The sequence below is a fragment of the Protomyctophum parallelum genome (genome assembly GCF_964188405.1).
Source record: "Protomyctophum parallelum genome assembly, chromosome: 11".
Classification (NCBI taxonomy): Eukaryota; Metazoa; Chordata; class Actinopteri; order Myctophiformes; family Myctophidae; genus Protomyctophum; species Protomyctophum parallelum.
In genome coordinates this window covers 18,536,321-18,561,980 of record NC_139707.1, presented here as the reverse complement: position 1 = coordinate 18,561,980, position 25,660 = coordinate 18,536,321, and the positions used below count along the sequence as shown (strand labels likewise).

Sequence of the window (25,660 nt, the reverse complement as noted above, 5' to 3'; positions counted from 1 at the left end):
GAGTATAAATACACAAAGACACAGGTGAACTCAACAGATAATTAACACAATGATTGGCTAAAAGACTAACAAGACAAGGTGGAAACACTGGGGTAATCAGGGTAGGCCTACTGGTGAGACAACACAGGTAACAAAAGCAACACAGGAAACCAAGGGACCAAAAATACTACAAAACAAAAGCACAACATAAAACGTCACGTAACGTGACAGAAAAAACAAAATGCAAACGTTCCCATTTAAACAGGGCGCTCCATTAGTGAAGTGTGTGTATATGTGATTTGTTGAGAATGGAAGTGTGCAAAACGTTTACTGAGTCACTGACTGAACTTGGTCACATTTCATGTGCAACACTCATTAATGTGTCTCCTCGTGTATTCTGTCACAGGCCAAACCCAGTAGCCTGCCGTGGCAAACAGTGGCCCCCAGTAGTAGCAGCAGTCTGCCAGCCTCCTACAGCAATGGCCAGAGCAAGGTCGCTGCCTGGCTGCAGGAGTCAGAAGAGATGGACAAGTGTGCAGAGGGTAAGGTTCCCTTTGTGACACATGTTTAGTTCTTAGATCTACAAACTCACAATGCATCAAACTGGGACACATTTATGAAACCTGGTATAAATGCAATATCCCCTCACATACTGGCAGTGGTAATGTAATGTGATTTTAGAAGGTCCTTTGCCCAATAAACCATAAAGTAGTAACAAACAGTGCTCGCTTCTTTAAATGTTGGGTTGAGAACCATTATATGATGCACAATGCTGTGTGCGTGCGTGCGTGCGTGCATGCATGCGTGCGTGCCTAGCGTAACTGATCATGATCTTGCAGACATGATTTATGTCTTAAAACTGAAACTTACAAATAAAGAAATTAAAATGTGCGTGTGTTTTTCAGAACTTGCACGGTGCCAGTCCAACCTGATTGAGCTGAGCAGGTTATTGCAGAGTCTGGAGACTCTTCAAAGGACCCAGTCAGCACCAAACTTCACTGATATGCAGGTAACACGCACGCACGCACGGACACACCACACACACACACACACACACACACACGTCACGCACACACAGGAGATGGTGATGGAGACACGATGTTAGTGTGTATCTATATAGCCATCATGGTCAGGCTTTATCAGACCCAATCTGTTAAGAACTCAAATGTCACCTTAATTACTTTTCTTAAATGGCATCTGCCTGCTTTCCTCTAACTGATCACTATCTATCACATCACATTTTCTTTGTATTATTTGATATTATTTACTTATGAATTCCTTTTTTTACATCACATATTCCATTGGCATGAAATCACATTTACATTGCAGTTCTGGGAACGTCGCCTTCCTTCATTCCATTGCTGTCAATGTGTCTTAACATCTGCTTTATATGTGCCAATGTTTGTCTTATTAACCACCTTTTGCATGTTTTGATTCATTTGTGCAACGTAGACCAATTGTGTAGAATTGTCAAAGAAAGAAAAGCGCTTGAACAGAAGATGGAGAACAAAAAGTGTCGGCAAAGATGCAAAATTCCAACTTCAGGTACCTCTTCTGACTATTTCATTATATTTCTGTTACTTGTGGACAAATACTATGAAACTCTATGTCTCTCTCACACAAACACTCACACACTCATATGAAGGCTTATGGATTTTTGGAAATCTGTAAAGATATAATAATTTCCAAATTCCAGTCATACAGTAGGTGAAGTCTTTACCGTTCAGTGCCTTTCAGTACATTGTCGTTTCAAAACAGTCACTGATTCAGTTCCAGCACTTTTTGTTCCACTACTTGTGCAGTTAGTGTCTCCACCGCTACTGTCATCTCTCACAGGTGTGCTGTGACTTGACCTGAATAATGACTTTCCACCCTCGCTAATTTCCCCATACTCTCCGTATTATTATGGTAGGCCGTGCTTTCAGGAAAATGCAATTTGCGCTGTGAATGTATTTCCTGTTCCTTTTTAAAACTGCAAGAGGAAAAGTTTTAAAGCATTTTCCTTTGCCAAATCCTGTTGGTATCACGGTGCGGTTTCCTGGTGTACATTAACTGTACATTAACTGTTCAAAAGAATGTCAAAATAAGCTGATCTACAAGTTGCTATGCAGTGCTTCCCAACCTGGTACCGACCATTTCGTTATATAACTCTATGGTTACGCACTGTTAGCTTGAAGAGCTGTCCATTTCGGAGTGACCAGAAACATCATCACGTTAGTTTCCAGTTACCATTTATGGAGGTAAAATGGGCGGAGATGTTGCACCACACATGGTGAAACAGTGCAAAATGCTTGGGAAAAATCGAGTCCCAGTGACTGTGAGGCAAAAACTTGCTACAGCAGCGATACGCACATTATGACACCTTTGTTGAATGACATGTGAGATTGAGCGTACGGAATATACACACTCATTTACGCACTTTATTTACACCTGGGTGTAAATATCCTTCATAAATCTGGCCCTTTGTCTTTACAGTCTTCTCCTGCCAGTCACAGATTAGATGTCCTTTAGCAATAATGTTTCCCATATACATTATATATTTGAGGTGGTCCTTTCTTATCTTCTGCTGTCCCTGTAGGTCCCTCTGTCTGCCAGCATGTCCCCTGTCCGCCTTCACTCCTCCAACCCCAACCTGTGTGCTGAGCAAGTGGACTTCCAGACACCTGCCTCACGACTGACAGACAGCAATGTGTGTGCTAGTGACTACATCAAACTGCAGGAGGAATTCTGCACCATTGCCCAGAAAGGTAGGCAGACGGAGAGGTAATCACTCAGCCTTATTAAACTGAGACGTATGCAGTTCTCACATTCATTCCATCTGGGCGGTTTGCTTAACCAGCTTTCAATGTTGAGTGTGAGAGATAGGGTTTTTATGGTTTTACGTACAAAATTGATCGCGGGAGGAAACTATTGTTGCAGGTTGGTTAAGGCAGTGGTTCTCAACCTTTTCAGCAGAAGCGTAGTGTCTGTTTGGAAACTCGGAACATAGCCCAGTCTCTTAGTGGGACTGTCAGTGAGTTCTGACTAGGCCAATTTATTCAATTCAATTACATTTGTGTCAAATCACAACATGTTGTCTCAAGACACTTTACATATAGAGCGACAAAGCTTTGTCAGTGTTTTGGAAAACAACAGAGATCTCATCCAGAGCAAGAAACATTGCGACAGTGGTAACAAAAACCTCCCCCGTAGGAAGAAACGTCAAGCAGAACCCGACTCTAGGGTGGGCGACCATCTGCGGCCATCTGCCTCGAATTTATGCTTGGAGCAACACAAGTGTTGAATGATGCACAAGGGACTAAAGTACAAGAGGGAATTCGCAATTACAACTAAATTGGGGCAAAAGGAAACAATTCTTGCGAATGAAAAAGAAAGAAAAAAGTTATTGGGTGTTCCCATCGGGGGGGGGGGGGGGGGGTCGCAATTATCTGTGCACTTCTTTCACTTAACTAAAGGTACGGCTCTTGTCTTCTCTCTTCGCAGTCCACTCTCTGCTGAAGTCAGCCTTAAACACAGTGGCCATTGAAAAGGAGAAGATCAAACACGTTCTGTCTGACCAGGAGCAGTCCGGCCAGTCTGTCCAGATCAACACCCTCAGGAAGTCTCTGTCACAGGTAATACACCGCCTCCCGTCATTACCCATAATGCCTCCTCACTCCTGCCAATGGTAATGCTTAATAAAACGTAACTGTAAACATATTAAACTATTTAACATTCTACATGCATAGATTAAAGCCGCACTAGGTAACTTTCCCGGATTTCCTGCACAAGTGCTGACATTTTTACCATTGAGCTAATGGAGCCTGCCTGCTTGCATGCTCAGGGGATGAATTGAATCTTGACCATCAGGTCAAAATTCGTGTCAGTTCCTGTTTGTCTAGGTGAGACATGACCCGATCGAAATGTCTCAATATAGCAGGGAGACAAAATAGCCTATATCTAAATCCCAGAGCGGTTGTGCAAAGACCCACCCGGCAGGCAGCACTGTTTAATGCAATGTATTTGTGTGTTGTACGTTTTCTTTTGTTGAATTACTCGTGACAAAGTTGTAAAAGTCAACAGTATGTATATCCATAGATTAAGCAAGCAGCATGCTAGCAGACAATACACTAGTTCTGTCACTAGTTCTCTGTCCAAATCATTGTATTATTGTTGTTATTATATTTTCACAATCTGATACACAGATACGCCGGCTACTTTCTAATGTTTTGATAATTCGTGCGACAGATGCATCGTACACGTCATCATGTGACGCGCTTAAATTATAGTGTATTTAATTAAGAAGAAGATGATCAGGTAATGTATTTTTGTAATAAAATGATGACAGAACTAGTGTATTGTCTGCTAGCGTGCCGCTTGCTTATGTTATGGATATACATACTGTTGACATTTTCAACAAGAAATACTTATACACGCGCAAATAAATTACATAAACAGTGCTGCCGGGTGGTGGAAAATAAGCGACAAAATACAATCACCCCAATTGTATAAGTTATATTGTATTAACATACTCTACAGATTGGACAACATTTTATTCATTAAACAAAGGTTACAGTGCCGCTTTAAGGTTTATGGTGTGCTTAACATTGGCTGTCTCACAAGAAGGCCATTGGGAGGATGGGTCATAATTTGATGGATACTGGTGTTGGAGATGCCTTTCTGAACGATGTGTCATGTTGTAAGATGGACTACCAGAAGAAAGGGATCTCATTTCACATTTAAACGTGAAGGATTTTTGAAGAAATTAAGTTTCTTGGTGACTGTAGGAAAAAACCCTAAAGAGAATCCTGGGTTACATTAATAGGTGCAACATGTTGGTCATAAGACCTTTATCAGTAAAGAATGAAAAGACGTTAGAAATCACAGTATATTTACAGTAGGGAGCAAGATGGACGGCTGTAGGCTATCATCAATCTAGGTTACATGACTGAACCGGTTCACAGACTAAAAGCTTACATTTGGCATATTCTGAATAGTAATTTCACACACACACACACACACACACACACACACACACACACACACACACACACACACACAGTGACACAGCTGACTTAGTGCTGAATTATCTACTCTCCCACTTTGAAACTATACTGTATACACACACACACACACACACACACGCGTGCGTGCGTGCGTGTGTGAAGCTGATAATAAGGCCAGATGCGTGGTGAACGTCAACTCATCTTTTCTCATGGTAATTGGACAGAAATAAGTGTGCCACGCAGTTCATTAACTCGGCTCCTCACGGCTGTCACTTTGCCCCAATGATTTAATTGGACTGTGTCTCTGCAAACTGTTTCTGTGAAATGTGTCGGCTGCTTCATCTCCATTGTGTTCCTAATTGGACGTTTTTGTGATAACTTTGGCAAAGGCCGGAGACTTTAAAGGGTGCCTGTGACTGTGCTATTACAGAATTGTTGTAGTTGTAGCTACAGAGGACCCTGCTGATGTTCAAATAAGCCTAACTAGCTGACTAAGAATTAATCAAAACAAACAGCTTTAAGGGGCACGGTGGCCCAGTCGATAACGCTATCGCCTCACAGCTAGAAGGTCCCGGGTTCGATTCCTGCCGGGGACGCTGTGGGTGCTGCGGGGCATGTTCTCATATCTGCATCATCAGCGCACCTAGGTGGGGTTGGTGAAAGGGCATTTCTGTCCCCTAGAGTAGGTCACAAAAAATGTGTTGCCCCAGGATTACAGTTTAGGCAATTGGCACTGGGTGAAAAATGGGTACAAAATCGTGGGATAAAAATGTAAAGACTAACGATGAACTTTGTTCATCATCTAGGCCCTCTCCCAGAATACAGACCTTCGAACCCGCCTCAACCGCATCCACTCTGAGTCGGTCCTGTCTGAACAGGTGGTCAGTGTGAACATAATTTCCACGCCTGATGAGGTAGGTCACTGTGGTCAGGTAACAGAGGAATTAGTCACAGACGTGGCCTATATTTGTCACTTATCACCTCTGCTGATACAACATGGTTTTCTAAGTCTGCCCGGCATTCCTAGCTTACTGGAACGCATAGTTTAGACATTGCTTACCGCATTGGAGTCTCTTGAATTATTGATTACCAATCTCAAAGACTGATGGTCTTTCCTGTATGCATTGGCAGGTGAGCTTTAAAGATCATTAAATTATATTGACCCTGACGTCAACGTTAATGAGAAAAAAAAAGACTAATAAAAAAAAGGATGTCTGTTTTCTCTCTGTGGCAAGGATGCACACAGGGAAAAATAAAACTCCTTACGTTTATTTGAAGTGTTGTTTGTGTTCTTTCAAACACTGGTTGTCTTTAAAACCACCATCACCATCATATGACAAGGCAATGAACGCAGTTGCCGCTTTTGTACCCAGGCCGGTGAACAGATGGGGATCCCGCTGACTCAACAGGCCTCTAATGATGAGAGCCGGCTCTCCATGTCGGAGTCTGTCTCAGAGTTTTTCGATGCCCAGGAAGTGCTTCTGTCTGCCAGCTCGTCAGAGAATGAGGTGAGACCATGAGGCGCAAACTGCAGAGGAAGTAGATGGGGCTGTTAAACTTGTCCTACAGCTGGGAACTCGGATAAAGCATTGCTGATGGTCGTACCGAGTGGGAGTTAGTCAGCGATTCATTTGAACAGCGTGAGAGCCAGAGAGAGCACACAATGGAAACTCCCAACAAAACAAGGCACACTGGAGGGCCCCTTTCTAATCTACCCCTGAGTCTAATCCCTCAGTTCGGTCCAGTCGCGTCATAAAAGCACATCATTCCTCCTCTGACAGTCGCCTCGCTTCAGTTTTTCCTCGCTTCAGTTTTTCAGGGATAAACCCTTGTTTTATGACTATGGTTTTGTCTGCCGCTCACCAAGGCCATTTATGCCTTTCTCAGAGCCACATAATATTCCCTCTATTATTCGTATGACGGGAACTCATGGTTTTCCAAGCTATCAGGTTACCTGTTCCCCAGCCATTCACAGAACTGTGTGGATTACTCACATGGGAAATGCATCAGTGGCATCAGACTAACAGGCTGCTGGCTAAACCTCTACCTGCAGCCACACACGACTGCAATAGAAGCTAATACAACACACAGCTTCAATATTCTCTATCTTTGGCAATGTCAGTGGCCTCATTTTGTTTGCTAAATAAAGAGCATGAAAATGCTGCAGTGTCTCGTCTCATGATCACTGCAGTGGGACCGATAGCCAGCCTGCCTACTGCAGTTTACTAGCCATCGGCAAACTGCAGTTTGTGTGTGTGTGTGTGTGTGTGTGTGTGTGAGTGTGAGTGTGTGTGTGTGTGTGTGTGTGTGTGTGTGTGTGTGTGTGTGTGTGTGTGTGTGTGTGTGTGTGTGCCGCTGCGTGTGTGTGTGTGTGTGTGTGTGCGTGTGTGTGTGTGAGTCAGTGCAGCACAGTGCTGCACTGACTCACTCTCCTCTGTCCCTGTTCCTATCACAGGCCTCAGACGATGAGTCATATGTCAGCGATGTGAGCGATAACATTTCAGAGGACAATGCCAGTGTGACCGATAACGTCTCCAGACAAAGTAGGCCCCTCTCCTGTGTCCATCTAACCAGCATGCAGCATTCTTCTCTGCCTATCAGAACTAGGGCTAATGGGATATAGGTGGCCATGTCAGTCACACACACACACACACACACACACACACACACACACACACACACACACACACACACACAATCCCACTACTTCATGCACACTCAGTAGCCTACATCCCTACACAGATTTCACTGCCTGCAATGTTGCTACCTGCTGTATTGTTTTGCACGTGGCATTAAAACACTGTGAAGACGCACGCACGCACGCACGAACGCACACACACACACACACACACAAGCGCGCGCAGGACTGGCTTGTTCACCTGTCAGTGAGGAACTTGACTTTGCAGGGCTGCTCTGTGCCAAGAGATGCACTAAGGTGTTATGAATGCTAGACGTGTACAATGTATTCTAGGAGAGGCACAGGATCTTCCAGTACAAAGTCTTATCCTCAGTGTTCCTTTCTCTGTAACTCAGTGTAAATATCCCTAGAAGGCAGAGCAGGTGGAATAAGTACTCGGATACTTTGCCTATTTTGAACCTAAATCCCATCATCAAACGTGCAAACATTGCCGCAGAGACAATACACACAACAATAAGGTATATCTCCTTGCATCGGATCGATGGCATTTTGGTTCCCTGGTGTGTGTCCCTTTAATTAGACCGGACGTAACTATACCTTTCAATCCGGCAACCCCTTTTGGGGTTGTTGTTGCTATATACAGTATATAGCAAGTTAGCAACATACATAAAAAAAAAAAAAGTTTAAGTTTAAGTACGCTTTTCCAGAAAACGTAGTTTTTAGAATCGGCCTCAGGTCTAAATGGGTTAATTAAAAGTACCAATAATGTAAAAATACAAATTCTGATACCAGGGGTTGACCTATTGCTCGGGGCAAGTAAGCGAAATAGTTTGGCAAAGGGAGTTTATTTTCTGGTGGGGTCTTTTATTCTTTCCTTCTTTCTTTGTGGAATATTTTTAGAGACTCAGAAGCGATCTCTTCTGTTCACTATTCACACAACATGAGATATACATATTTGTCCAATAAAAACAATCGAATGTCCTGATGTCCTGTTCACATTGCACTCTCATATCTCCATCACCACCATGATGTGCTGGTTGGTGCCTTGCATGGTCCCGTCGCCATCGGTGTATGAATGTGTGTGTGTGAATGTAATGCACAATCTATGTATTTATCTAATCTATGTTTTTATGTGCATTTATATAGCGCCTTGGATAAAGGCACTATATAAATGCACCATTTACCATCACTGACAAGCAAAACATGCACCAGCTGACATACAGCAACGCGAGCAAGCGTATCCATCCTGACCTGCTGTGAGCAACAGCGAACTGAGTAGTGATGTCTTTCACTTCTCTAATACTCGTTGATGTGTCTGTAGTTGTCCCGGGGCCGTGTATGCGTGCGTGTATACGTGTGTGCGTGCGTGCGTGTGTGTGTGTGTGTAGCTTGATGCAGCAGAAATATCCCTCTCCCTATTTACGATATTTTTCGAGCAAGGGGACATAATATTTGAGCAAGTAGAACATGATCTTTAGTTCATTTAGTTCTTTAGCAAGTGCTTCTGAGACGTTTGTGTGTCAACCCCTTTTTCTGTTTTTCTTTTGCCATTGGATAATTCGATCATTTATTGAAATGAAACCATGTGAGAAGTTTAAAGGGGAAATTTGTACACTTTAACTGTGTAGTGTTGCCAAGTACCATGCATGGACACAGTTAGTTAGTCATGACTCATGAGGCTGGTGTCCTTCCGTTACAGTGGCCAACGGGGACTTCGCTGGCAGTGCCTTCCGCAACGGGCGGCGCAACTGCATGCCGGCGTCCTCCCCGGACATCAGCAACATCAACCTGTGGAACATCCTGAGGAACAACATCGGCAAGGACCTGTCCAAGGTGTCCATGCCCGTGGAGCTCAACGAACCCCTCAACACCCTGCAGCACATGTGTGAGGAGCTGGAGTACAGCGAGCTGCTGGACAAGGCGGCGGAGACGGACGACCCGTTTGAACGCATGGTAAAAAGACATGAACACTCCCTTTGAACGCATGGTAAAAAGACATGGGCCCTCATTTATCAATTGAGTGTAAAATCTGCCCCAAATTCGAGTGTGGGTTTCGTAGTACACCCACGTCGCCACGGCATTTATAAAGTGATCGCAAACAGCTTATCCTTCCTTAATTTCGTTCTGACGTTAATAAATGTGACGGCTGAAATCTATCTGACACGCCCTATGAAATCAAGCCTCGCCCTCGTTTTTGCGACATGAACAACTGCCATACGTCCTGGAAACCATGGTTACAGGAAGAAAAAAAGTTTCTCCCGTGCCTGCCCGCGGCCTCACCCCCCTCTCTCATACACACACACAGACACACACGCATGAACTTGCAAGCCCAACTAACTGGTGTGTTGTTAAATAAATAAAGAACGAACACCTTCATGAATTAAATAAAGTTGTAGGCCTACCCTGTCTGTTTCCCTCTCACCTCGCTTGCCTTGCTGTCATGCACGCACGCACGCACCTACATGACACATCGACATCGCATCGCCATGAATGGAATACGTTTGTAGGCTGGCCTATATTAATTTTACCCATTCGTGCGCAGTGCACGGCGAAGGCGTGAGACTGTGCACTGCTGTGATAAGTCCTGTGGGTGAGTGTCAGCTGCCTGCATGAGAGATATGCTATCATGTCGTCAAGGCAGTCATAATCAACGTTGTAGTGATTTGATCATTGATGAACGAATCATAAACATATGGATGAAGTCTTGCCGCTTGCATGTGTGCAGGTATGTGTTGGCGACGCACGCCACGGTCCCGTCCTCCCAACCCCCTAAAATATCACTCACAGACAGTACAGTGATTTAGGCATCTGATGTCATGCCGCATGCGCTCCCAAATCATCTCACGAGTGCGCTCGCATAGCAAGGCCAGTAAAGCACTGTTAGATTAAGCACAAACTAATACATTGTAAACATGTTATATTGTTTTTAATTGCGCAAATTTAATTACTTGTACAGTTGGAAATCTCTCTTTTTCTTTTTTTTTACATGTATATACATAGTTTTATATTAAAGGTATATTCAGTGATTTCACTCAAAAAACCTTAGGTTTCGTTTTTGGCTGTGGGACCCAGCCTTTCGTCCAATCAGGATAGAGAGTCAAAAACGAAACCTAAGGTTTTTTGACCCCCAGGGGTTAACTGGGGTCAGGGAGGAACTCCTTATATGGCCAGCACACTCTATAGTAGGGAGGATTATCACAACAAAACAAAAAAATAAGTGATATTTAAATTAAGTGAAATCACTGAATATACCTTTAACATTTTAGGAGTGAAAACATATGCTTAGATGCCTGTGACAGCGTGTCAGCAGTTCAGACAATGCTGCTCCGCTTGTGTACGACAGAAAAACAGCCGAGGGCAAAGCATACGACAGCTCCCGACCAGATGTGACTTTTTGTCCTACTCAAGTTCAATTTCAAGCTTTGGCGGAAATGGTAAATGCCGAAAATGTCGGTAATTTTGGCGTGCACCCATATTTTGGCGTACGCACGGTTGATAAATGAGGGCCATGAACACTCCCTTTGAACACATGGTAAAAAGACATGAACACTCCCATTGAACACATGGTAAAAAGACATGAACACTCCCTTTGAACACATGGTAAAAAGACATGAACACTCCCTTTGAACACATGGTAAAAAGACATGAACACTCCCTTTGAACGCATGGTAAAAAGACATGAACACTCCCTTTGAACACATGGTAAAAAGACATGAACACGGCCCAGGCCGTAGCGTAACGGTCTGGGCACCGGACTGGTAATCCAGTCGCAGTGTGCCGCGGGTTCGACTCCCGGACCCGACACGGCCTTTACTGCATGTCATCCCCCCATCTCTCCCAGTATTACAAAACCTACATTAACCACTTCAATGCTATATACATTTCAGCCATTTGAAAATAGCCGATCGGACGATTTGAAAACTTAAAATGGGACATTCTGCATAATTAGTACTTTTACTTTTGGTACTTAAAATACTTTTGTACTTTTACTCTTTTTACTTTACTATTTTACTTGTAACGGAGTAGTTCTACGTTGCAGTATTGATACTTTATTTATTTATTTGAGTACATTTTCCACCACTGAACAGGCCCATCGGCTCAGTTTAATTATTCAATTTGCCACTTAAATCGTCCCGCCACGCGCCTGCCGGCTCACATAACTGCGGTCACCGATAAAGAGGTCTCATGTGTTCCCTTCTCCTCTGTTACCACAGAGATGCTGTAGTGGACCAATGTGTGCGTCGCTACTAGTACTAATAGATTCCAATTGATCTCTCCAGGAGACATTCTATACAGCTCAACAGGCAATTATCCACTTGAACCCTAGCAGCCCCATTCTGTGGCAAATGTTTAGTGAAAGTAGCCGATCTGCAACGCTGCCGTTGCAAATTGTCGGCGAAGAAATTTGGTGTAGTTAGAAAATAAGAGCAGACCAAGGACAGAGCTGGCCCTGGTCAACTGGGTTTCCTTCTGCATAGCCTTTCTTATGGGTTTGGCCAATAAAGAGTGTCTTATCACCAATACAGGTTTTCCTTTTTTATAACCCTTACAACAAACAACCTACAGTATCACAAATTACAGTCACATCTCACAAACACAAAGACGAAACGAGGGGGGTATTAATTATGGTTAATCGGTGATCGCGATCGGTGAACCAATATTCTCCAGCACTTGCTCCATTGCGCACCCACCCCTCTAGACCCCCAAAATGAAGAGAGACGGCGACACAACCAAAACATATTGTTATATGTATAGGGGCCTCCGGGCCTGACACAAATGTCAAGCTCCTGTAAGTATGTGAACTTACGATGACATTTTTTAATTAAAAGGCAATCCACTCAACTCCTATGTTTTGATATTGCCGCTGACAAGCCAAAATAAACACGTCTGTGAGTGGATACTGTACCTCGCTCCAATACAGCTGTCCATCCATCATCTTCAGCACTTGATGTATACTAATGTTTGGCTTATTCATTACAAAGTCTATTGTTATAAGCCGTGTGCATTTTTGATTGGTTTGTTGATTGTCTCCTTTTGTCCCTTTGAAAGGTCATAGTCGCTGCTTTCGCTGTCTCAGGCTACTCATCCACTTACTACAGAGCAGGAAGCAAACCCTTCAACCCTTTACTCGGAGAGACGTATGAATGCATCCGGGAAGATAAGGGCCTTTGTTTTTTCGCTGAACAGGTGAGTTTATCCTGTTGAAGGCCTATTAACCCGCAGTGTCCATTACACAATAGTTTTAGCCACATAGGCTGTCTTCCTCTTGGTCTCTGTGAGAATAGGCCGGGGCTGAAAAGGTTTTTTTTTCATGCCAGTATACATAACATTGTGGGTCCTATCTAGTTATTATTTAGTTACAGGTGAGAATTTTCAAAAATGTTCAAGTGTTCAAATCTCTAACCCTAACATATACAGTAGGACATTCGTTATTGAAAAGACATAAAAAGATGAGATATGGAGATTTCATCGATCAGGTTTCTGCCCTACAGCGACAATATTGTACATCAATGTTAGGCTCATTATTGAAAACAAGCAAACAAACCAAAAATCACATCCGCGTGAACTGAGCAGTGCGGTGTGTGTGTGTGTGTGTGTGTGACACTGTGTGTACGTGTGTGTGTGACTGTGTGTGCTGTGCTGCAGTGGTCAATGGGTGAGTGCTTAGTGTGAATGCATGTATGTGTGTGTGCAACAGATCCACTGTATAGACTTTCAAATAAGGTGAGGGACACTGTAACTCTGCAGGTAAATGACTTGAGTCCTCACTGTGTTGTCTGGGGGATGTGGCCACTGTCCACTGAGGACTTTCTTTCCCCTTAACGCGCAGTGTAGCCTATGTTTTCAATGCTTTCAAAGGAAGGCTGGAAACACCAACTGTACTGTAAATCCTCCCAACAAGCTGTAAGTTAGTTAAGTAACAGGCGTGAGAAAATTGTAACTAGTTACTTTTGGAGAAAAATAACTAATATTGGTACTCAAAACATTCTAGTCAGTTAAATTACTCATTACTGGTCAAAGTAATAATATTACCTTTCCCGTTACTCCCTTTACTTACCAACTTACCAACACTGGGCCCTCCATATATTAGCTAAACTGCACAGTGTATCAAAGTATTAAAGAACTGAAGAGAAACAGAACAGGGTTCCATGACGGCAGGTTGTCTCACACATGTACTGTAACAGCAGATGTCAAATTGTGATTATTTAATCTTCTCTCTAAGGTGAGCCACCACCCACCCATTTCAGCGTGCCACTGTGACTCCAAGAATTTCACCTTCTGGCAAGGTAGGACGCCTGCCTCCCTCCCTCATTATGGTGTTTATTTTTGGACAACTGCCTTGGCAGCCCATCAAAAGAGATTTCTGTTGGCCTACTTTGTATCTAGCTTACAATTCACACATGTAGGACATGTTTCTTGTCCTTGTGCAAAATCTTTTTTTTAAAATATGATGTAAATGTTACATTGAATACATTTTCAGCACCCTAGCGCCAAAACTTTGGAACACACTGCCCTTACATATCAAGCGCGCTGAATCAGTGTCCTCTTTTAAATCCCTTTTAAAAACACACTTTTATAGATTAGCCTTCACTGCCAATCTAATATTTTAGTATATATATATTTCCTGCCTTTGTTTTCTATTGAAATGTCTTTTCTGTTTGTTGTTGTAAAGCACTTTGTAATGCAAATTTGAAAGGTGCTATATTAATAAAGTTTTATTATTATTATTATCCCCCCCCCCCCTCAGATATTAGGTGGAGAAACAAATTCTGGGGGAAATCAATGGAAATTGTACCGATTGGGACAGTCAACGTTATGTTGCCCAGGTAATTGTCTGCCCATGTTTTGCCAATCTACAAGCTCACAACGCATCACTTTTTTATTTTAAATGTGGGGGGCAGGATCACCAGGGTGAAAGTAGATAATATCTCAAAGGTCACACTGTCCATTATAACTGAGGTATTAGCATTCGGATGGCTTCACAGGGATCAGGTGTTAACTATCGTGTTCCTCCGAGTTACTCGGAGGTTAGAGAGACGGATGACCACTGAATCCATTAACAGCCTCACGCTCCGTCCAAATGTCCTTGAACCAGTGTTGCCAATTCTTGTGAGAGAAATAAGCCAACCCACCTCCAAAAACAAGCCCAAAACAAGCCAACTCTTGGCGAGAGAAATGAGCCAAATCTTCCCTAAAAAAACACCAAGCCAAAATAAACCCAATAATATCGCCATATAATACTAATAACTAAATATTTGATGCATTTATCATTATAAATTCTATGTATGTCTATAATTATGAATGTTTTGGTCATTTATTATACTATTCCACACATAGTTGAGACACCAGACCGATTCTGTCACTGAATGTGATTCATACTCCCCCCAAACCTATGGGTATTCATAGTATATACATCACTTGTGCACTTAAGCCTCTCCAGCTGATCCAAAATGCAGCAGCTCGCTTGGTCTTCAACCAGCCAAAATTCTCACATGTCTCCCCCCTGCTCCGCTCCCTCCACTGGCTCCCGGTCGCTGCCCGCACAGAATACAAAACTCTGATGCTGGCATTCAAAGCAACCAAAGGTATGGCTCCCCCATATCTTACAAGTATGATTGAACCCTACAAACCCTCCCGCGCACTCAGATCAGCCAACGCAGGGAAGCTGGAAGTACCCTCACTAAAAACGCCGGGACAACGCTCCACACGTCCCAAACTCTTCTCCCTTCTGGCTCCAAAACTGTGGAATGCACTTCCCATTGCAGTCAGAACTGCAGCATCACTCCCAATCTTCCGCCGTAGCCTGAAGACCCACCTTTTCTGACTCCATCATGGCCCATAGCACTTACCCTAAACCCTTAGATAGCATTTCTGTTGGATTATATAGCATTTGATATAGACTTATAGCATGTTATGTAGACAGCACTGTAATTGTATTGTATGTAGTAATAGCACGCCATAGTACACATGTATAGCATAGTAGTAAAGATGTATAGTTTATATGTATAGTGTATGTATAGTTTCACTATATAGATATTCCACTGTTACTTTCTTAGCTTACGCATGTTTCATGATAAATACTTTTATGTGATGTATTCCCATGCTTTTGTTTTTGCTCAAATGTAAGTCGCTCTGGATTAAGAGCGTCTGCTAAATGCCTAAATTGTAAATTGTAAATTGTAAAGAAATGTTGGCTTGTTTGATATTCAAAACAAGCCACAGAATTTTTAAAACAAGCCCAAAAAACTGCAACCCGCAACTCAGGGAAAGAAAACGCAACTCTGGAAAAAGACAAGAACTTTGGCGGGAAACAAGGAGACTTGGCAACCCTGCCTTGAACAGAATGCTGCTGATACCCTGTCTTCTTGAATCTCAAAGAATATGCATAATGTTATATGCATAATGTTCCCTCATATGCATATGTTCCCTCATCTGAAAATAATTTGTGCCAGGAATCCTGATAAGAGATGATATATAAAGAAAAGGGCTAAATTATTCCAAATCTTTCCATAGTATTTCAAAGATTTTCAAAAATAGTACAGCTTATGGCTCAGCCTTTTTTTGTCTAAACACAGGGAATGTAACACAGGGAATGAGATAAAGTGATTTTTCTCTGTTCTTCTGGAGACTCCCTGGTGTTTTGGTGACTGCTGAATATGCAATGAAATTATGTAGGCCAGTGGTTGTGAATATTGTATTTTATGTGATTTGATTTTAAAATATTATTTTAAACCCCACCCATCAACTATACTTAATGTTATAGGAGCAACAATTCAGAGCTGATTAACTGATACTGTCTTTGTGTTTCTGTAGCTATGGGGATCACTATGAATGGAACAAAGTCACCACCTGTGTCCACAACATCCTCAGTGGGAGACGGTGGATTGAGCATTACGGCGAGATCACCATTAGAAACACCAAGGGGAGCGTCTGCCTCTGTAAACTCACATTTGTCAAGGTATCAAACTCTCATGTCACGGCATTAAGTATCAGCTGAAACCATAACCTCTATTCACGTGTCATGTGGCCTCATGTACCGTAGCTACCATCATTTACGCACTTGTCTTTTTATGACATTGACCCTTTAATGTAATGGATAAATTATTAATGGCAATTCCTAAAGATGTCAGTGGTTGTCTCTTTTAGGGAAACTACTGGAGTTCTAATGTGAATGAGCTTCAAGGGTTTGTCATGGATCAAGAGGGTAAAGTTGTCCATAGGCTTTTTGGTAAATGGCACGAGGGCCTTTACTGTGGTGTCCAGCCTTCTGCTAAGTGCGTCTGGAGACCAGGTAAGCATTAGCTTCTTATTCAGAGTCACACTTAATACAGATTGGTGACAAATGAAAGGAAACACCTGAATAAATGAGTGGATAAACATAATATCGTTGCTGTCGGGAGGAAACCACCTAACTCCATTTTTGAGGTTTTAGATTATACTTTTTTGGGCATAAATCAGTGCTATTGAAAACCCTTTACGTCTGTGTGTTGGTTAAAAAAATATTGAACCAATAAAACGTGGAAAAGAGTGCTTCGGACAAAACTTCTTAACTCCATTGTAACCTCAAACTGTCTGCTAAAGCAGCTACCTCCCTGCACCACACCTCCCCGTCTCATGCAAGTCATTGACAATTTATTAAGTCACAATACGAACTTTGATGAGGCAGTATTGCTTTGTTTTAAAAATATAAGGTTTTCTTCATGTCCTGAAATTACATATTTTTCATTTCCTGAAAAAGGAACATTTTGGAGTTGGTGGATTCTTCCCGACAGCAGAGATATGGAATACAGATGCACACACACACACACACACACACACACACACACACACACACACACACACACACACACACACACACACACACACACACAACCCTTCTGTATCTGCAGGCCATGCTGTTTTGCTGGTGCATACCATTTACCCCTGCTACAGCTGGATGAGATTTGGGCTTTACATAAGAGCATACTGTACATCCAATAACTTTTCTCATATGATATAGCCTACATGTAGGCATATGAAATACTTGCATTCAAGGTAAAAAATAATAATAATAAAAAAAGAAAAGAAACAAGCCAGGTCAGGTTGTGTCCTCCTGGTGGCACTATAATAGGCCTATAAAAGGGTGCCATTTCTTCATACGCCTTTGATGGCAATTGGATGATTTGAGGCATTTTGTTCCAAAAATCATGTTTGTGGCACTATAACAGGCCTATGTGAAAAGGGTGGGATATATTCCTCAGCCTAGTAAGAAACGGGCCAATCTTGCAAACTTTGAAAGCCAATTATAGCCAATTAGAATGGAATATGAAATATCGGACAGATCCGTCTTGAGCACATGACTATAGAGATACTGTGTAACGATTATAACGAGTAATATAAAAAAATGTGTTTTACAAAAGTCGGCCTCCTGGTGGCGCTATAAAAGGCAGATGTTAAAAATGCAGGTCAAAGGTTTGTCCTTGGCCTCTAGGGAGTGTGCATGCAACGTTTCACGCAGATCGGTGCAGTTATTATAGGTAAACAATCACACCCGTGTGAAGTGAGGGGCGCTAATATATTAAAGTCTAACTCATGTTGATTAGGTGATGTAATAGCGATGTAAAATAAATGGTGTCAAAACTCTCTTTATTGTTAATGTCATTTCATGTTTGTGTTAGGGACAAGATGACGTACATTTTCCCTTCATTGTCAATGGCGTTTTTAAAACAAACATTGAACTAAAAACAAACATTAAACCTGTATATAGGAGGGGCTAGCACCCCTCAAAAATGTGAAAAGCTGCCTCATGGTGGCGCTATAACAGTCCATTGTGGGGCAGAGGTTCATCGTTGGCATCCTGGGAGAGTGTGTGCAAAGTTTGGCATCGACCGGGTTAACGGTGTCGGAGATTAGCTGGTAACGGACGGACAGAAGGACGGACACACACACACACACGGACGGACGGACGGAGTGCAAAACATACTCTCTCCCCATGCCTTCGGCCTGGTGGAGACAAAAAAGACCATTTGTCACCATTTGAGGATAAACATGAGAAATGTATGTGATACATCCATCATTTATTTTCTTGTTCTTCCGTTCCTTTGTCAGGGTCCATGCCTACAGACTATGAAATGTACTACGGCTTCACCAGGTTTGCCGTTGAGCTCAATGAGCTTTGTCCCGAGATGAAAGATGCACTGCCGCCTACAGATGCCCGATTCCGACCCGATCAAAGGTACAAACTTGGCCCGAGCCGGACACTTATAGGCTCCAATGCAGCCTGACAGCGTGTTGTGAGTCCAACTCCCAATCCTGATGACCTTTGCTGCGTGCCACTCCTTGTCTCTCTCCCCATTTCCTGTCTATATACTGTATTAGTGATGCACCGAAGATTCGGCCGCAGAAAATATTCGGCAGAAAATAGCAAAAAATGCATTTTCGGCCTATTCGGTTTCGGCCCGAATAGGCAGAAAATTTATCGCCGAATAGTGTATGCAATTAATGCATTCAAAAGAGCTGAATAAATGTTTTATGGACCCAAAATAGTGATTATTATTTAAGTTAAGTTTTGCCATAACCATTTATTTTGCCATAAATCAGGTAACTTACGGCCATGACAGCAATCGTAGGAAAAAAGATATATAATATTAATCATAATCGGATATTCGGCCAACTGTTTCCTATATTCGGTATTGGCCAAGAATTTCCCTTTCGGTGCATCCTTATACTGTATCCTATCAATAAACTTATAAACTTGAATCCACACTCCACAGCCAATGGGGAGGGTGGGAATTTGTGTAAAGCAATCATGATGGGTTGAGGCCATTTTGCTGCCATCTTCTGACAGAACTTGGAATTGGCAGTGATCTGGTGACAAAATTCCAATCTGGCTTTAGGAAAGGGCACAGCACAGAAACAGCACTTGTAAAAGTAATGGTCGGCGGTGGCGGTGGCGGCGGTGGCTCAGGGGTAGAGTGCCTGGATGGTAACCGTAAGGTTGCCAGTTCGAACCCGGGCTCCCCCAGAGTTACTGTCGAAGTGTCCTTGAGCAAGACACTGAACCCCTAATTGCTTCCGATGTGCTAGTTGGTGCCTTGCATGGTTTCCGCTGCCATCGGTGTATGAATGGGTGAATGTAATGCACAATCTCTGTAAAGCGCCTTGGATAAAGGCGCTATATAAATGCACCATTTACCATTTAATGAATGATCTTAGGGTGTCTGCTGACAAGAAACATGTATCTGTTCTCTTACTTCTAGATTTAACAGCTGCATTTGACACGATTGATCATTCAATTTTAATACAGCGTTTGGAGCACTGGATAGGTCTGTCTGGTACGGCCCTGTCCTGGTTCACCTCCTACCTATCAAACAGAAGTTACTTTGTCAATCTAGCCGAGTTTGACTCAGACAAACACGACATCAGTTCTGGTATTCCACAGGGCTCGATTCTTGGTCCTCTGCTTTTCTCCTTGTACCATTGGGTGAACTCATTACCAATCACGGAGTCAATTTTCATTTCTATGCTGATGATACCCAACTATATCTCTCTGTGGCCCCAGATGATCCCTGTGCTTTAGACCCACTGTTGACCTGTCTGTCTAGCATCAAATGTTGGATGAGTGAGAACTTTCTCAAGCTAAATGAGGATAAGACAGAAGTTCTCATAATCGGTTCTAGCGAGCAGAAAGAATCAATAATAAGCAGACTTGGCAACCTGACTGTAGAAAGTAACAGTACAGTAAAGAACCTGGGGGTTATTATTGATTCTGAATTGAATTTTAATTCACACATTAATCATGTTACCAAGATTGCCTTTTTTCACCTTAGAAATATTGCACGAATCAGAGCCTATTTGTCCTTGGACGATGCTAAAACGCTAATCCACGCCTTTGTTTTTTCTCGGCTTGACTACTGCAATGCACTCTTTTCAGGACTGCCTAAGAAAACAACTGACAGACTACAACTTGTCCAAAATGCAGCAGCTAGAGTTTTAACTAGAACTAAGATGAGAGAACATAATTTACCCCAGTTTTGGCATCACTGCACTGGCTTCCGGTTGTTTTTAGGATTGATTTTAAAATTATTTTACTTGTCTATAAAGCTCTCAATGGTCTCGCACCTTCCTACCTACATGACTGCCTGCCTAAATATGTCCCAAACCGGCCCCTAAGGTCTTCCACTGCTGGCCTGCTCGCTTTGCCTAAAAAAATGGCAACAAAAAAATACGGGGAAGCAGCTTTTTGCTTCTACGGGCCGTCGGCATGGAACAAGCTCCCACTGTACCTTCGTCAGGCAGCCTCTGTAGACATTTTTAAAGCTCAGCTCAAAACCCACCTCTACAACATTGCTTTTAAGTGATCTTTTATTTATTTTTTATTATTCATGTTCTCACTGTATTTTATTACTGCTTGTTTCTTTTAATGTCGTTGCCTTGCTTTATCTGTTCTTATCTTTGTACCACTGCCTTCTCCTGATTTGACACTGCGCTATTGTATTTTAACTGCATGCCTGTTTTAATGCTGTTTTGTTTTGCTTTTGTTTTTATTATCTTTTCTGCCCTGTAAAGCACTTTGAGCTACATTTATGTATGAAAGGTGCTATATAAATAAAGTTTATTATTATTATTATTAACTGACAACTGCAGTACAATTGAAATAACATTACGCTGTTAATCCTGGTTATTATGGCTGATAAGATCCATATTTAAGCCAATAGATGAACTGGAGCTTGATTCAAAAAATGTCTTCTAAATCATGACAGTTTTTTGAAAAACCAATATTTCTGTCCGTCATTCTCAAACATTTTCATGTCAAGGACCCCCAAAAATATATGTATTTGGCCGCTGACCCCCATCTGAAAATACAATACAATAGGTGATACAATATAATACAAGCTTGTAGATCTGCTATTTTTAAACAGCTAAAGTATAACATAATGCTTAAAAAACCAAAAGGGGTTCCCGTCCAGAATGGGTTAAAGATGTAATGTCGCATTTACAGTACAGATGAGCTGATAAGCACTCACTAATACGGTCTTGGTCATACAGGTATCTGGAGGAGGGGAACTTGGAGATGGCATCATCAGAGAAGCAGCGTATTGAGGATCTACAGCGGGCCAGGAGGAAGGGGAACGAGGAGAACAACATCAAACACCAGCCCCGCTTCTTCAAGTAATGACCACCTGCGGTTTCCCACACTGGATAAGACCACCGATTTCCCTTAGGGCAGTGGTTCTCAAACTTTCAAAATCTCAAGGAGTCAGACCCCCCTTTAACTCTGACAGTATACATACAGAACAAAACGGGTCCACTTAGTTAAGTTTGTATACTGACTTACAGACTTGTAAACTAAGGGTCCTGTGAGAGTCCCTGGATCCCACTTTGAGAGAACTACTGCCATAGCAGGGAAATACAAGCGACCATATCTCACAGTTTTATCAGTTATTAACCATGTTTCTGAAAACCCATTTTCTGTTTCTTTTATCACAGGAAAGTGGTCGATGCCAATCAGAGGGAGAGGTGGTTCTCCAACAACACGTACTGGGAGCTTCGTAAAAACCCAGGCTTCATCAATATGGAACAAACGATAACCCTGTGGTAGCACTTTGACTGCTACGTACTCCATATCATCATCATCCCCATCATCATCGTAGAAAAGACAGCTGTTACCTATGCACAATAAGGTGTTATGAGAAAACATGTTAATGACAAAGACGTGTGTGCATGGACATAAGCGACTACAGAACTGAGAGATGACCCGAATGAACCATGGTGGCACAGCGGTCATCGCTCCATTGGGGCATCCTCTAGGATCACCTTCATTGTGCTTGCAGAAGCTGGTTTGACCAGGCAACAATCTTACCAATCTCACGTAGATCTATCCTAAGCCGTTTTGACTTCTCAGTATGTCCTTGCCTTAATAAAGTCGCCTAGCCACGTCACACATTTGAAAGGTTTTCAGTACAAGTCATTCAGGAAAGTGGTTTGGTTTAGATTAGTCTATGAATTTGACTTTTTGATGACCTACTGTATGTATCATGCATGATTAGTGCGCAGCTTTTCATCGGCATATGCCATAGTTACTATATCAACTTTATTTGTTGTAGAAAAAAAATGAGATATTTTTGTAAAATATCTTAGACTTGTAGACTTAACCCGAAAGGGTATTGTAGTTTTGGCAAATTTTATTTATTAATGCCTTTTACTATTGTTGAATCTGTTTTATCACAACAGTATTCTCTCCTGGGGGAAAAATACATATTAGTGTAATTCATTTTGATTGGTATTACTGATAACTATAAAAGTATAAATATTTCATTTTACGATTCAATTCCAAAGACCAGCCATTAGTTTACTTTGGAAGGAAGTACTGTACTGTAGGACATTATGGCCATTACCCTGCCCGCAACAATGCATGACGGGGTGATTAGTGCTGTTCATTTGTCTCTCTGTCTGTCTGTTAGCAAAATAACTCAAATGGCTGGATTTTATTGAAACGATTTCAGGATCAAAGTCAAAATGACATAATCAGTAATATCTCAGGAACAGACATAAAATAACAGACATTGGTATGGCCAGGATTTGTACCACATGGTAATGGTTATAATGATTACATAAGCAGTGTTCCCCAATCCCCCGATGCTGGCCTCAAAACCATCACTTTGGTTGGTATTGTGCTACCCCTACACACATATTGTGTCAAGACATATACTATATTACAGTAGTAATGACATTAATTGTGGCAAGACCACTTGAAAGCCAGTGTCTCCCCATCATGGAATTTCACCCCTCTGGTGTAAATATAGGAACTGTTCTCCCCAGACTGCCTCATGAAGCATCGTTAGCCCTGTGCCCTATCCAGCTCCCAAAGTCTAATTTTAAGTACACATGACACCTGTTTAACGCAGTTTAGCTCCTCCACGTCACATTAATTCAGTCCATATATAGTCGGTCGGCCAGTCTGTACTCCTATAGAACTCACGTGACACAGTAAACTAGCTTGGCTGTAAATACAGCATTTCATGACACTGGAAGATCAACTCTGTGAAACATTAGCTGTAGTGAAACAGGAGTGAAGCAGACCCATTTTCCTTGTACAGTAGTGAGAGATCAAATATCCTTTATTTAGTCCACATGACTGCAGTGTGGGTAAACTGTCTGCTATCTTATATAACTGTCTGGCCAACTATGGAGAAGCTTACGAGAAGCTTACAACGGCATCCAAGAAAATACATTGCTTTTGCGGTGAAGACAGCACATGATTCAAAAGGCACAAGGAGTTTCAGCTATTTGTGGAAAGTTGTGGTAGGCCTACTTAAAAACATGCTTTTAATGTTTCCCCAAATCATTATGTAGAAATTCAAGCCAAAGGCAAGATTGTTTTGTGTGTGCAAAGAAAAGTGTAGAAATATATTTTTATATTTTTAATGTGTTTATAATTTCCCCAGAGTTTACTGTTGTGATATGGGTTGCTGTTATTTAAAAAAAAAACAGAGTGGATTAATTACAAAGCTGATCAGCTTTAATCAACCACTTTGTGTCACAAGATAAGGAAAGACACAGTGGGGTCCAGTGATAGAAATCACCCCAAAACAAGAAAATTAATTAATTAATAATGAACATAATATACAGTACTTTGTGCATCTGGAGTGTATTGGAGTTAGTGTCCAATTTTGTCCAGGACTGTGGGATTATGACTTGCTATGGCAAAAATGGAACATAGTTTTATGCGTGAACAATGAAAAATATGTTGAACAAAAACTATGTGAAGCAGAATTAATCTTGTGTGCACTGTTAAAGTAGTACCATAGATTACAGACCAAAAAGATAGAAATGCTTTTCCATCCATAGACTTGTTTTTGTCATTCAGTGGAGTCTATTTCTTTGGATCACAGTGCTACAACTTGTCAGCATCAAGTCCACTTGCCGTGCCTTAAAAGCATTTATTCATGCCTCACATACAGTACAAAGAAACCCCCACAATGCCAAGAAGGTCAACCATTACAGTCTACTAAAGCCTGATTTAGACTTCGTCATAATTATGGAGTGTAAATTAAGCATAACTCAAACGATTATGCCTGTGTACAAAATACATACTAATGCATACAGTAGACACTAGTACATACATATTACAGGATTCAGACAGTAAATGAGGGATTCAATAATAAAATGCATGGTCACTTAAGTGCTTGTAAGGGAAATGTGGGTAAGACAAGGAAGGTTTTTTTTTTCCATGACCGTACTATGTGTAATTGACTGTAATACGAGTACTTAAGTTGATCCTCATTCTTCTGTTAGACTCTGTAACCAATGCAATCATTGGTGATCACTGTAAATACAATAATTTACAAGATGAGTCACTATTACAATAGCATATTCCGGTTTCCCCCCTACTTCAGTGGATAGAGTACAGGAATTTGTAATTTATTTGAGCTTTTCTTTATCAATTTACTCAGATTTCTGTCAGATAGGGTCTTGCTTTGTTAAGTCTGTGGTGTTGTAGATTCAGACTCTGAACTTTGTTCCATAGAGGAAAAAAGAAAATACATGAGATTTCATGTTGCTTTCATGTTCCAATAGGTCAGACACCTCATAACGCTCCTAGAGAAGTTCATCAGTTCTCATACTTGCATGTTTAAATGACATAGCCTGCCAATGAATGTTGCAAATGCCTTACATAAGGTTTTCGTTTTTCCTCAATTGGACCTTATTTGTGTTTCCAAACTTACACACATCACTACTCACTGTGTCAGTTGTGTTCTTACAATCCATTTCCAAATGGTACCTAAAAGTGCAATTTGAAAGTACATATAGGATATTTCCATGAACACTGTACACTGCTGCTACATAGTGCTTGTTCTAATAAAACTGTAAAAACTCAACTGAGATTGATTAGGCTAACTACTGTATAGCTTCAAATGTGTGTCTTATTTGTTTTATATGATCCACAGTTCAATATGTATCATATTAAAACAATAGTGTAGAATCAATAAGCCTAATCAGAGGTACCTAATCTGGAGCTACCCCAAACGGTAAAAAGAAATAACAGATCTGATCTATTTTTGGCACAGTATCGAGG

The 25,660-nt window shown here is 41.7% G+C and overlaps 1 protein-coding gene across 6 annotated transcripts in view; it reads left to right on the top strand.

The window, feature by feature from the left end:
- The window catches only part of osbpl6 (oxysterol binding protein-like 6), a 49,720-nt gene extending 24,281 nt beyond the window's left edge, over window positions 1–25,439 (top strand). For 3 of the 6 annotated variants that reach the window (XM_083776106.1, XM_083776105.1, XM_083776110.1), the window contains 17 exons: window positions 386–521; window positions 885–988; window positions 1,432–1,524; window positions 2,558–2,726; window positions 3,463–3,593; window positions 5,771–5,878; window positions 6,338–6,472; window positions 7,420–7,507; window positions 9,302–9,555; window positions 12,652–12,789; window positions 13,826–13,889; window positions 14,351–14,429; window positions 16,417–16,561; window positions 16,750–16,894; window positions 18,691–18,817; window positions 21,631–21,753; window positions 22,072–25,439. In XM_083776106.1, the coding sequence (XP_083632232.1) occupies window positions 386–521; window positions 885–988; window positions 1,432–1,524; window positions 2,558–2,726; window positions 3,463–3,593; window positions 5,771–5,878; window positions 6,338–6,472; window positions 7,420–7,507; window positions 9,302–9,555; window positions 12,652–12,789; window positions 13,826–13,889; window positions 14,351–14,429; window positions 16,417–16,561; window positions 16,750–16,894; window positions 18,691–18,817; window positions 21,631–21,753; window positions 22,072–22,183 (2,151 nt within the window). In that variant the 3' untranslated portion in view covers window positions 22,184–25,439. The remainder of the gene's footprint in view (window positions 1–385; window positions 522–884; window positions 989–1,431; window positions 1,525–2,557; window positions 2,727–3,462; window positions 3,594–5,770; window positions 5,879–6,337; window positions 6,473–7,419; window positions 7,508–9,301; window positions 9,556–12,651; window positions 12,790–13,825; window positions 13,890–14,350; window positions 14,430–16,416; window positions 16,562–16,749; window positions 16,895–18,690; window positions 18,818–21,630; window positions 21,754–22,071) is intronic. The other 3 variants (XM_083776109.1, XM_083776108.1, XM_083776107.1) reach the window with 3 other exon arrangements.
- Window positions 25,440–25,660: the final 221 nt, after the last annotated feature.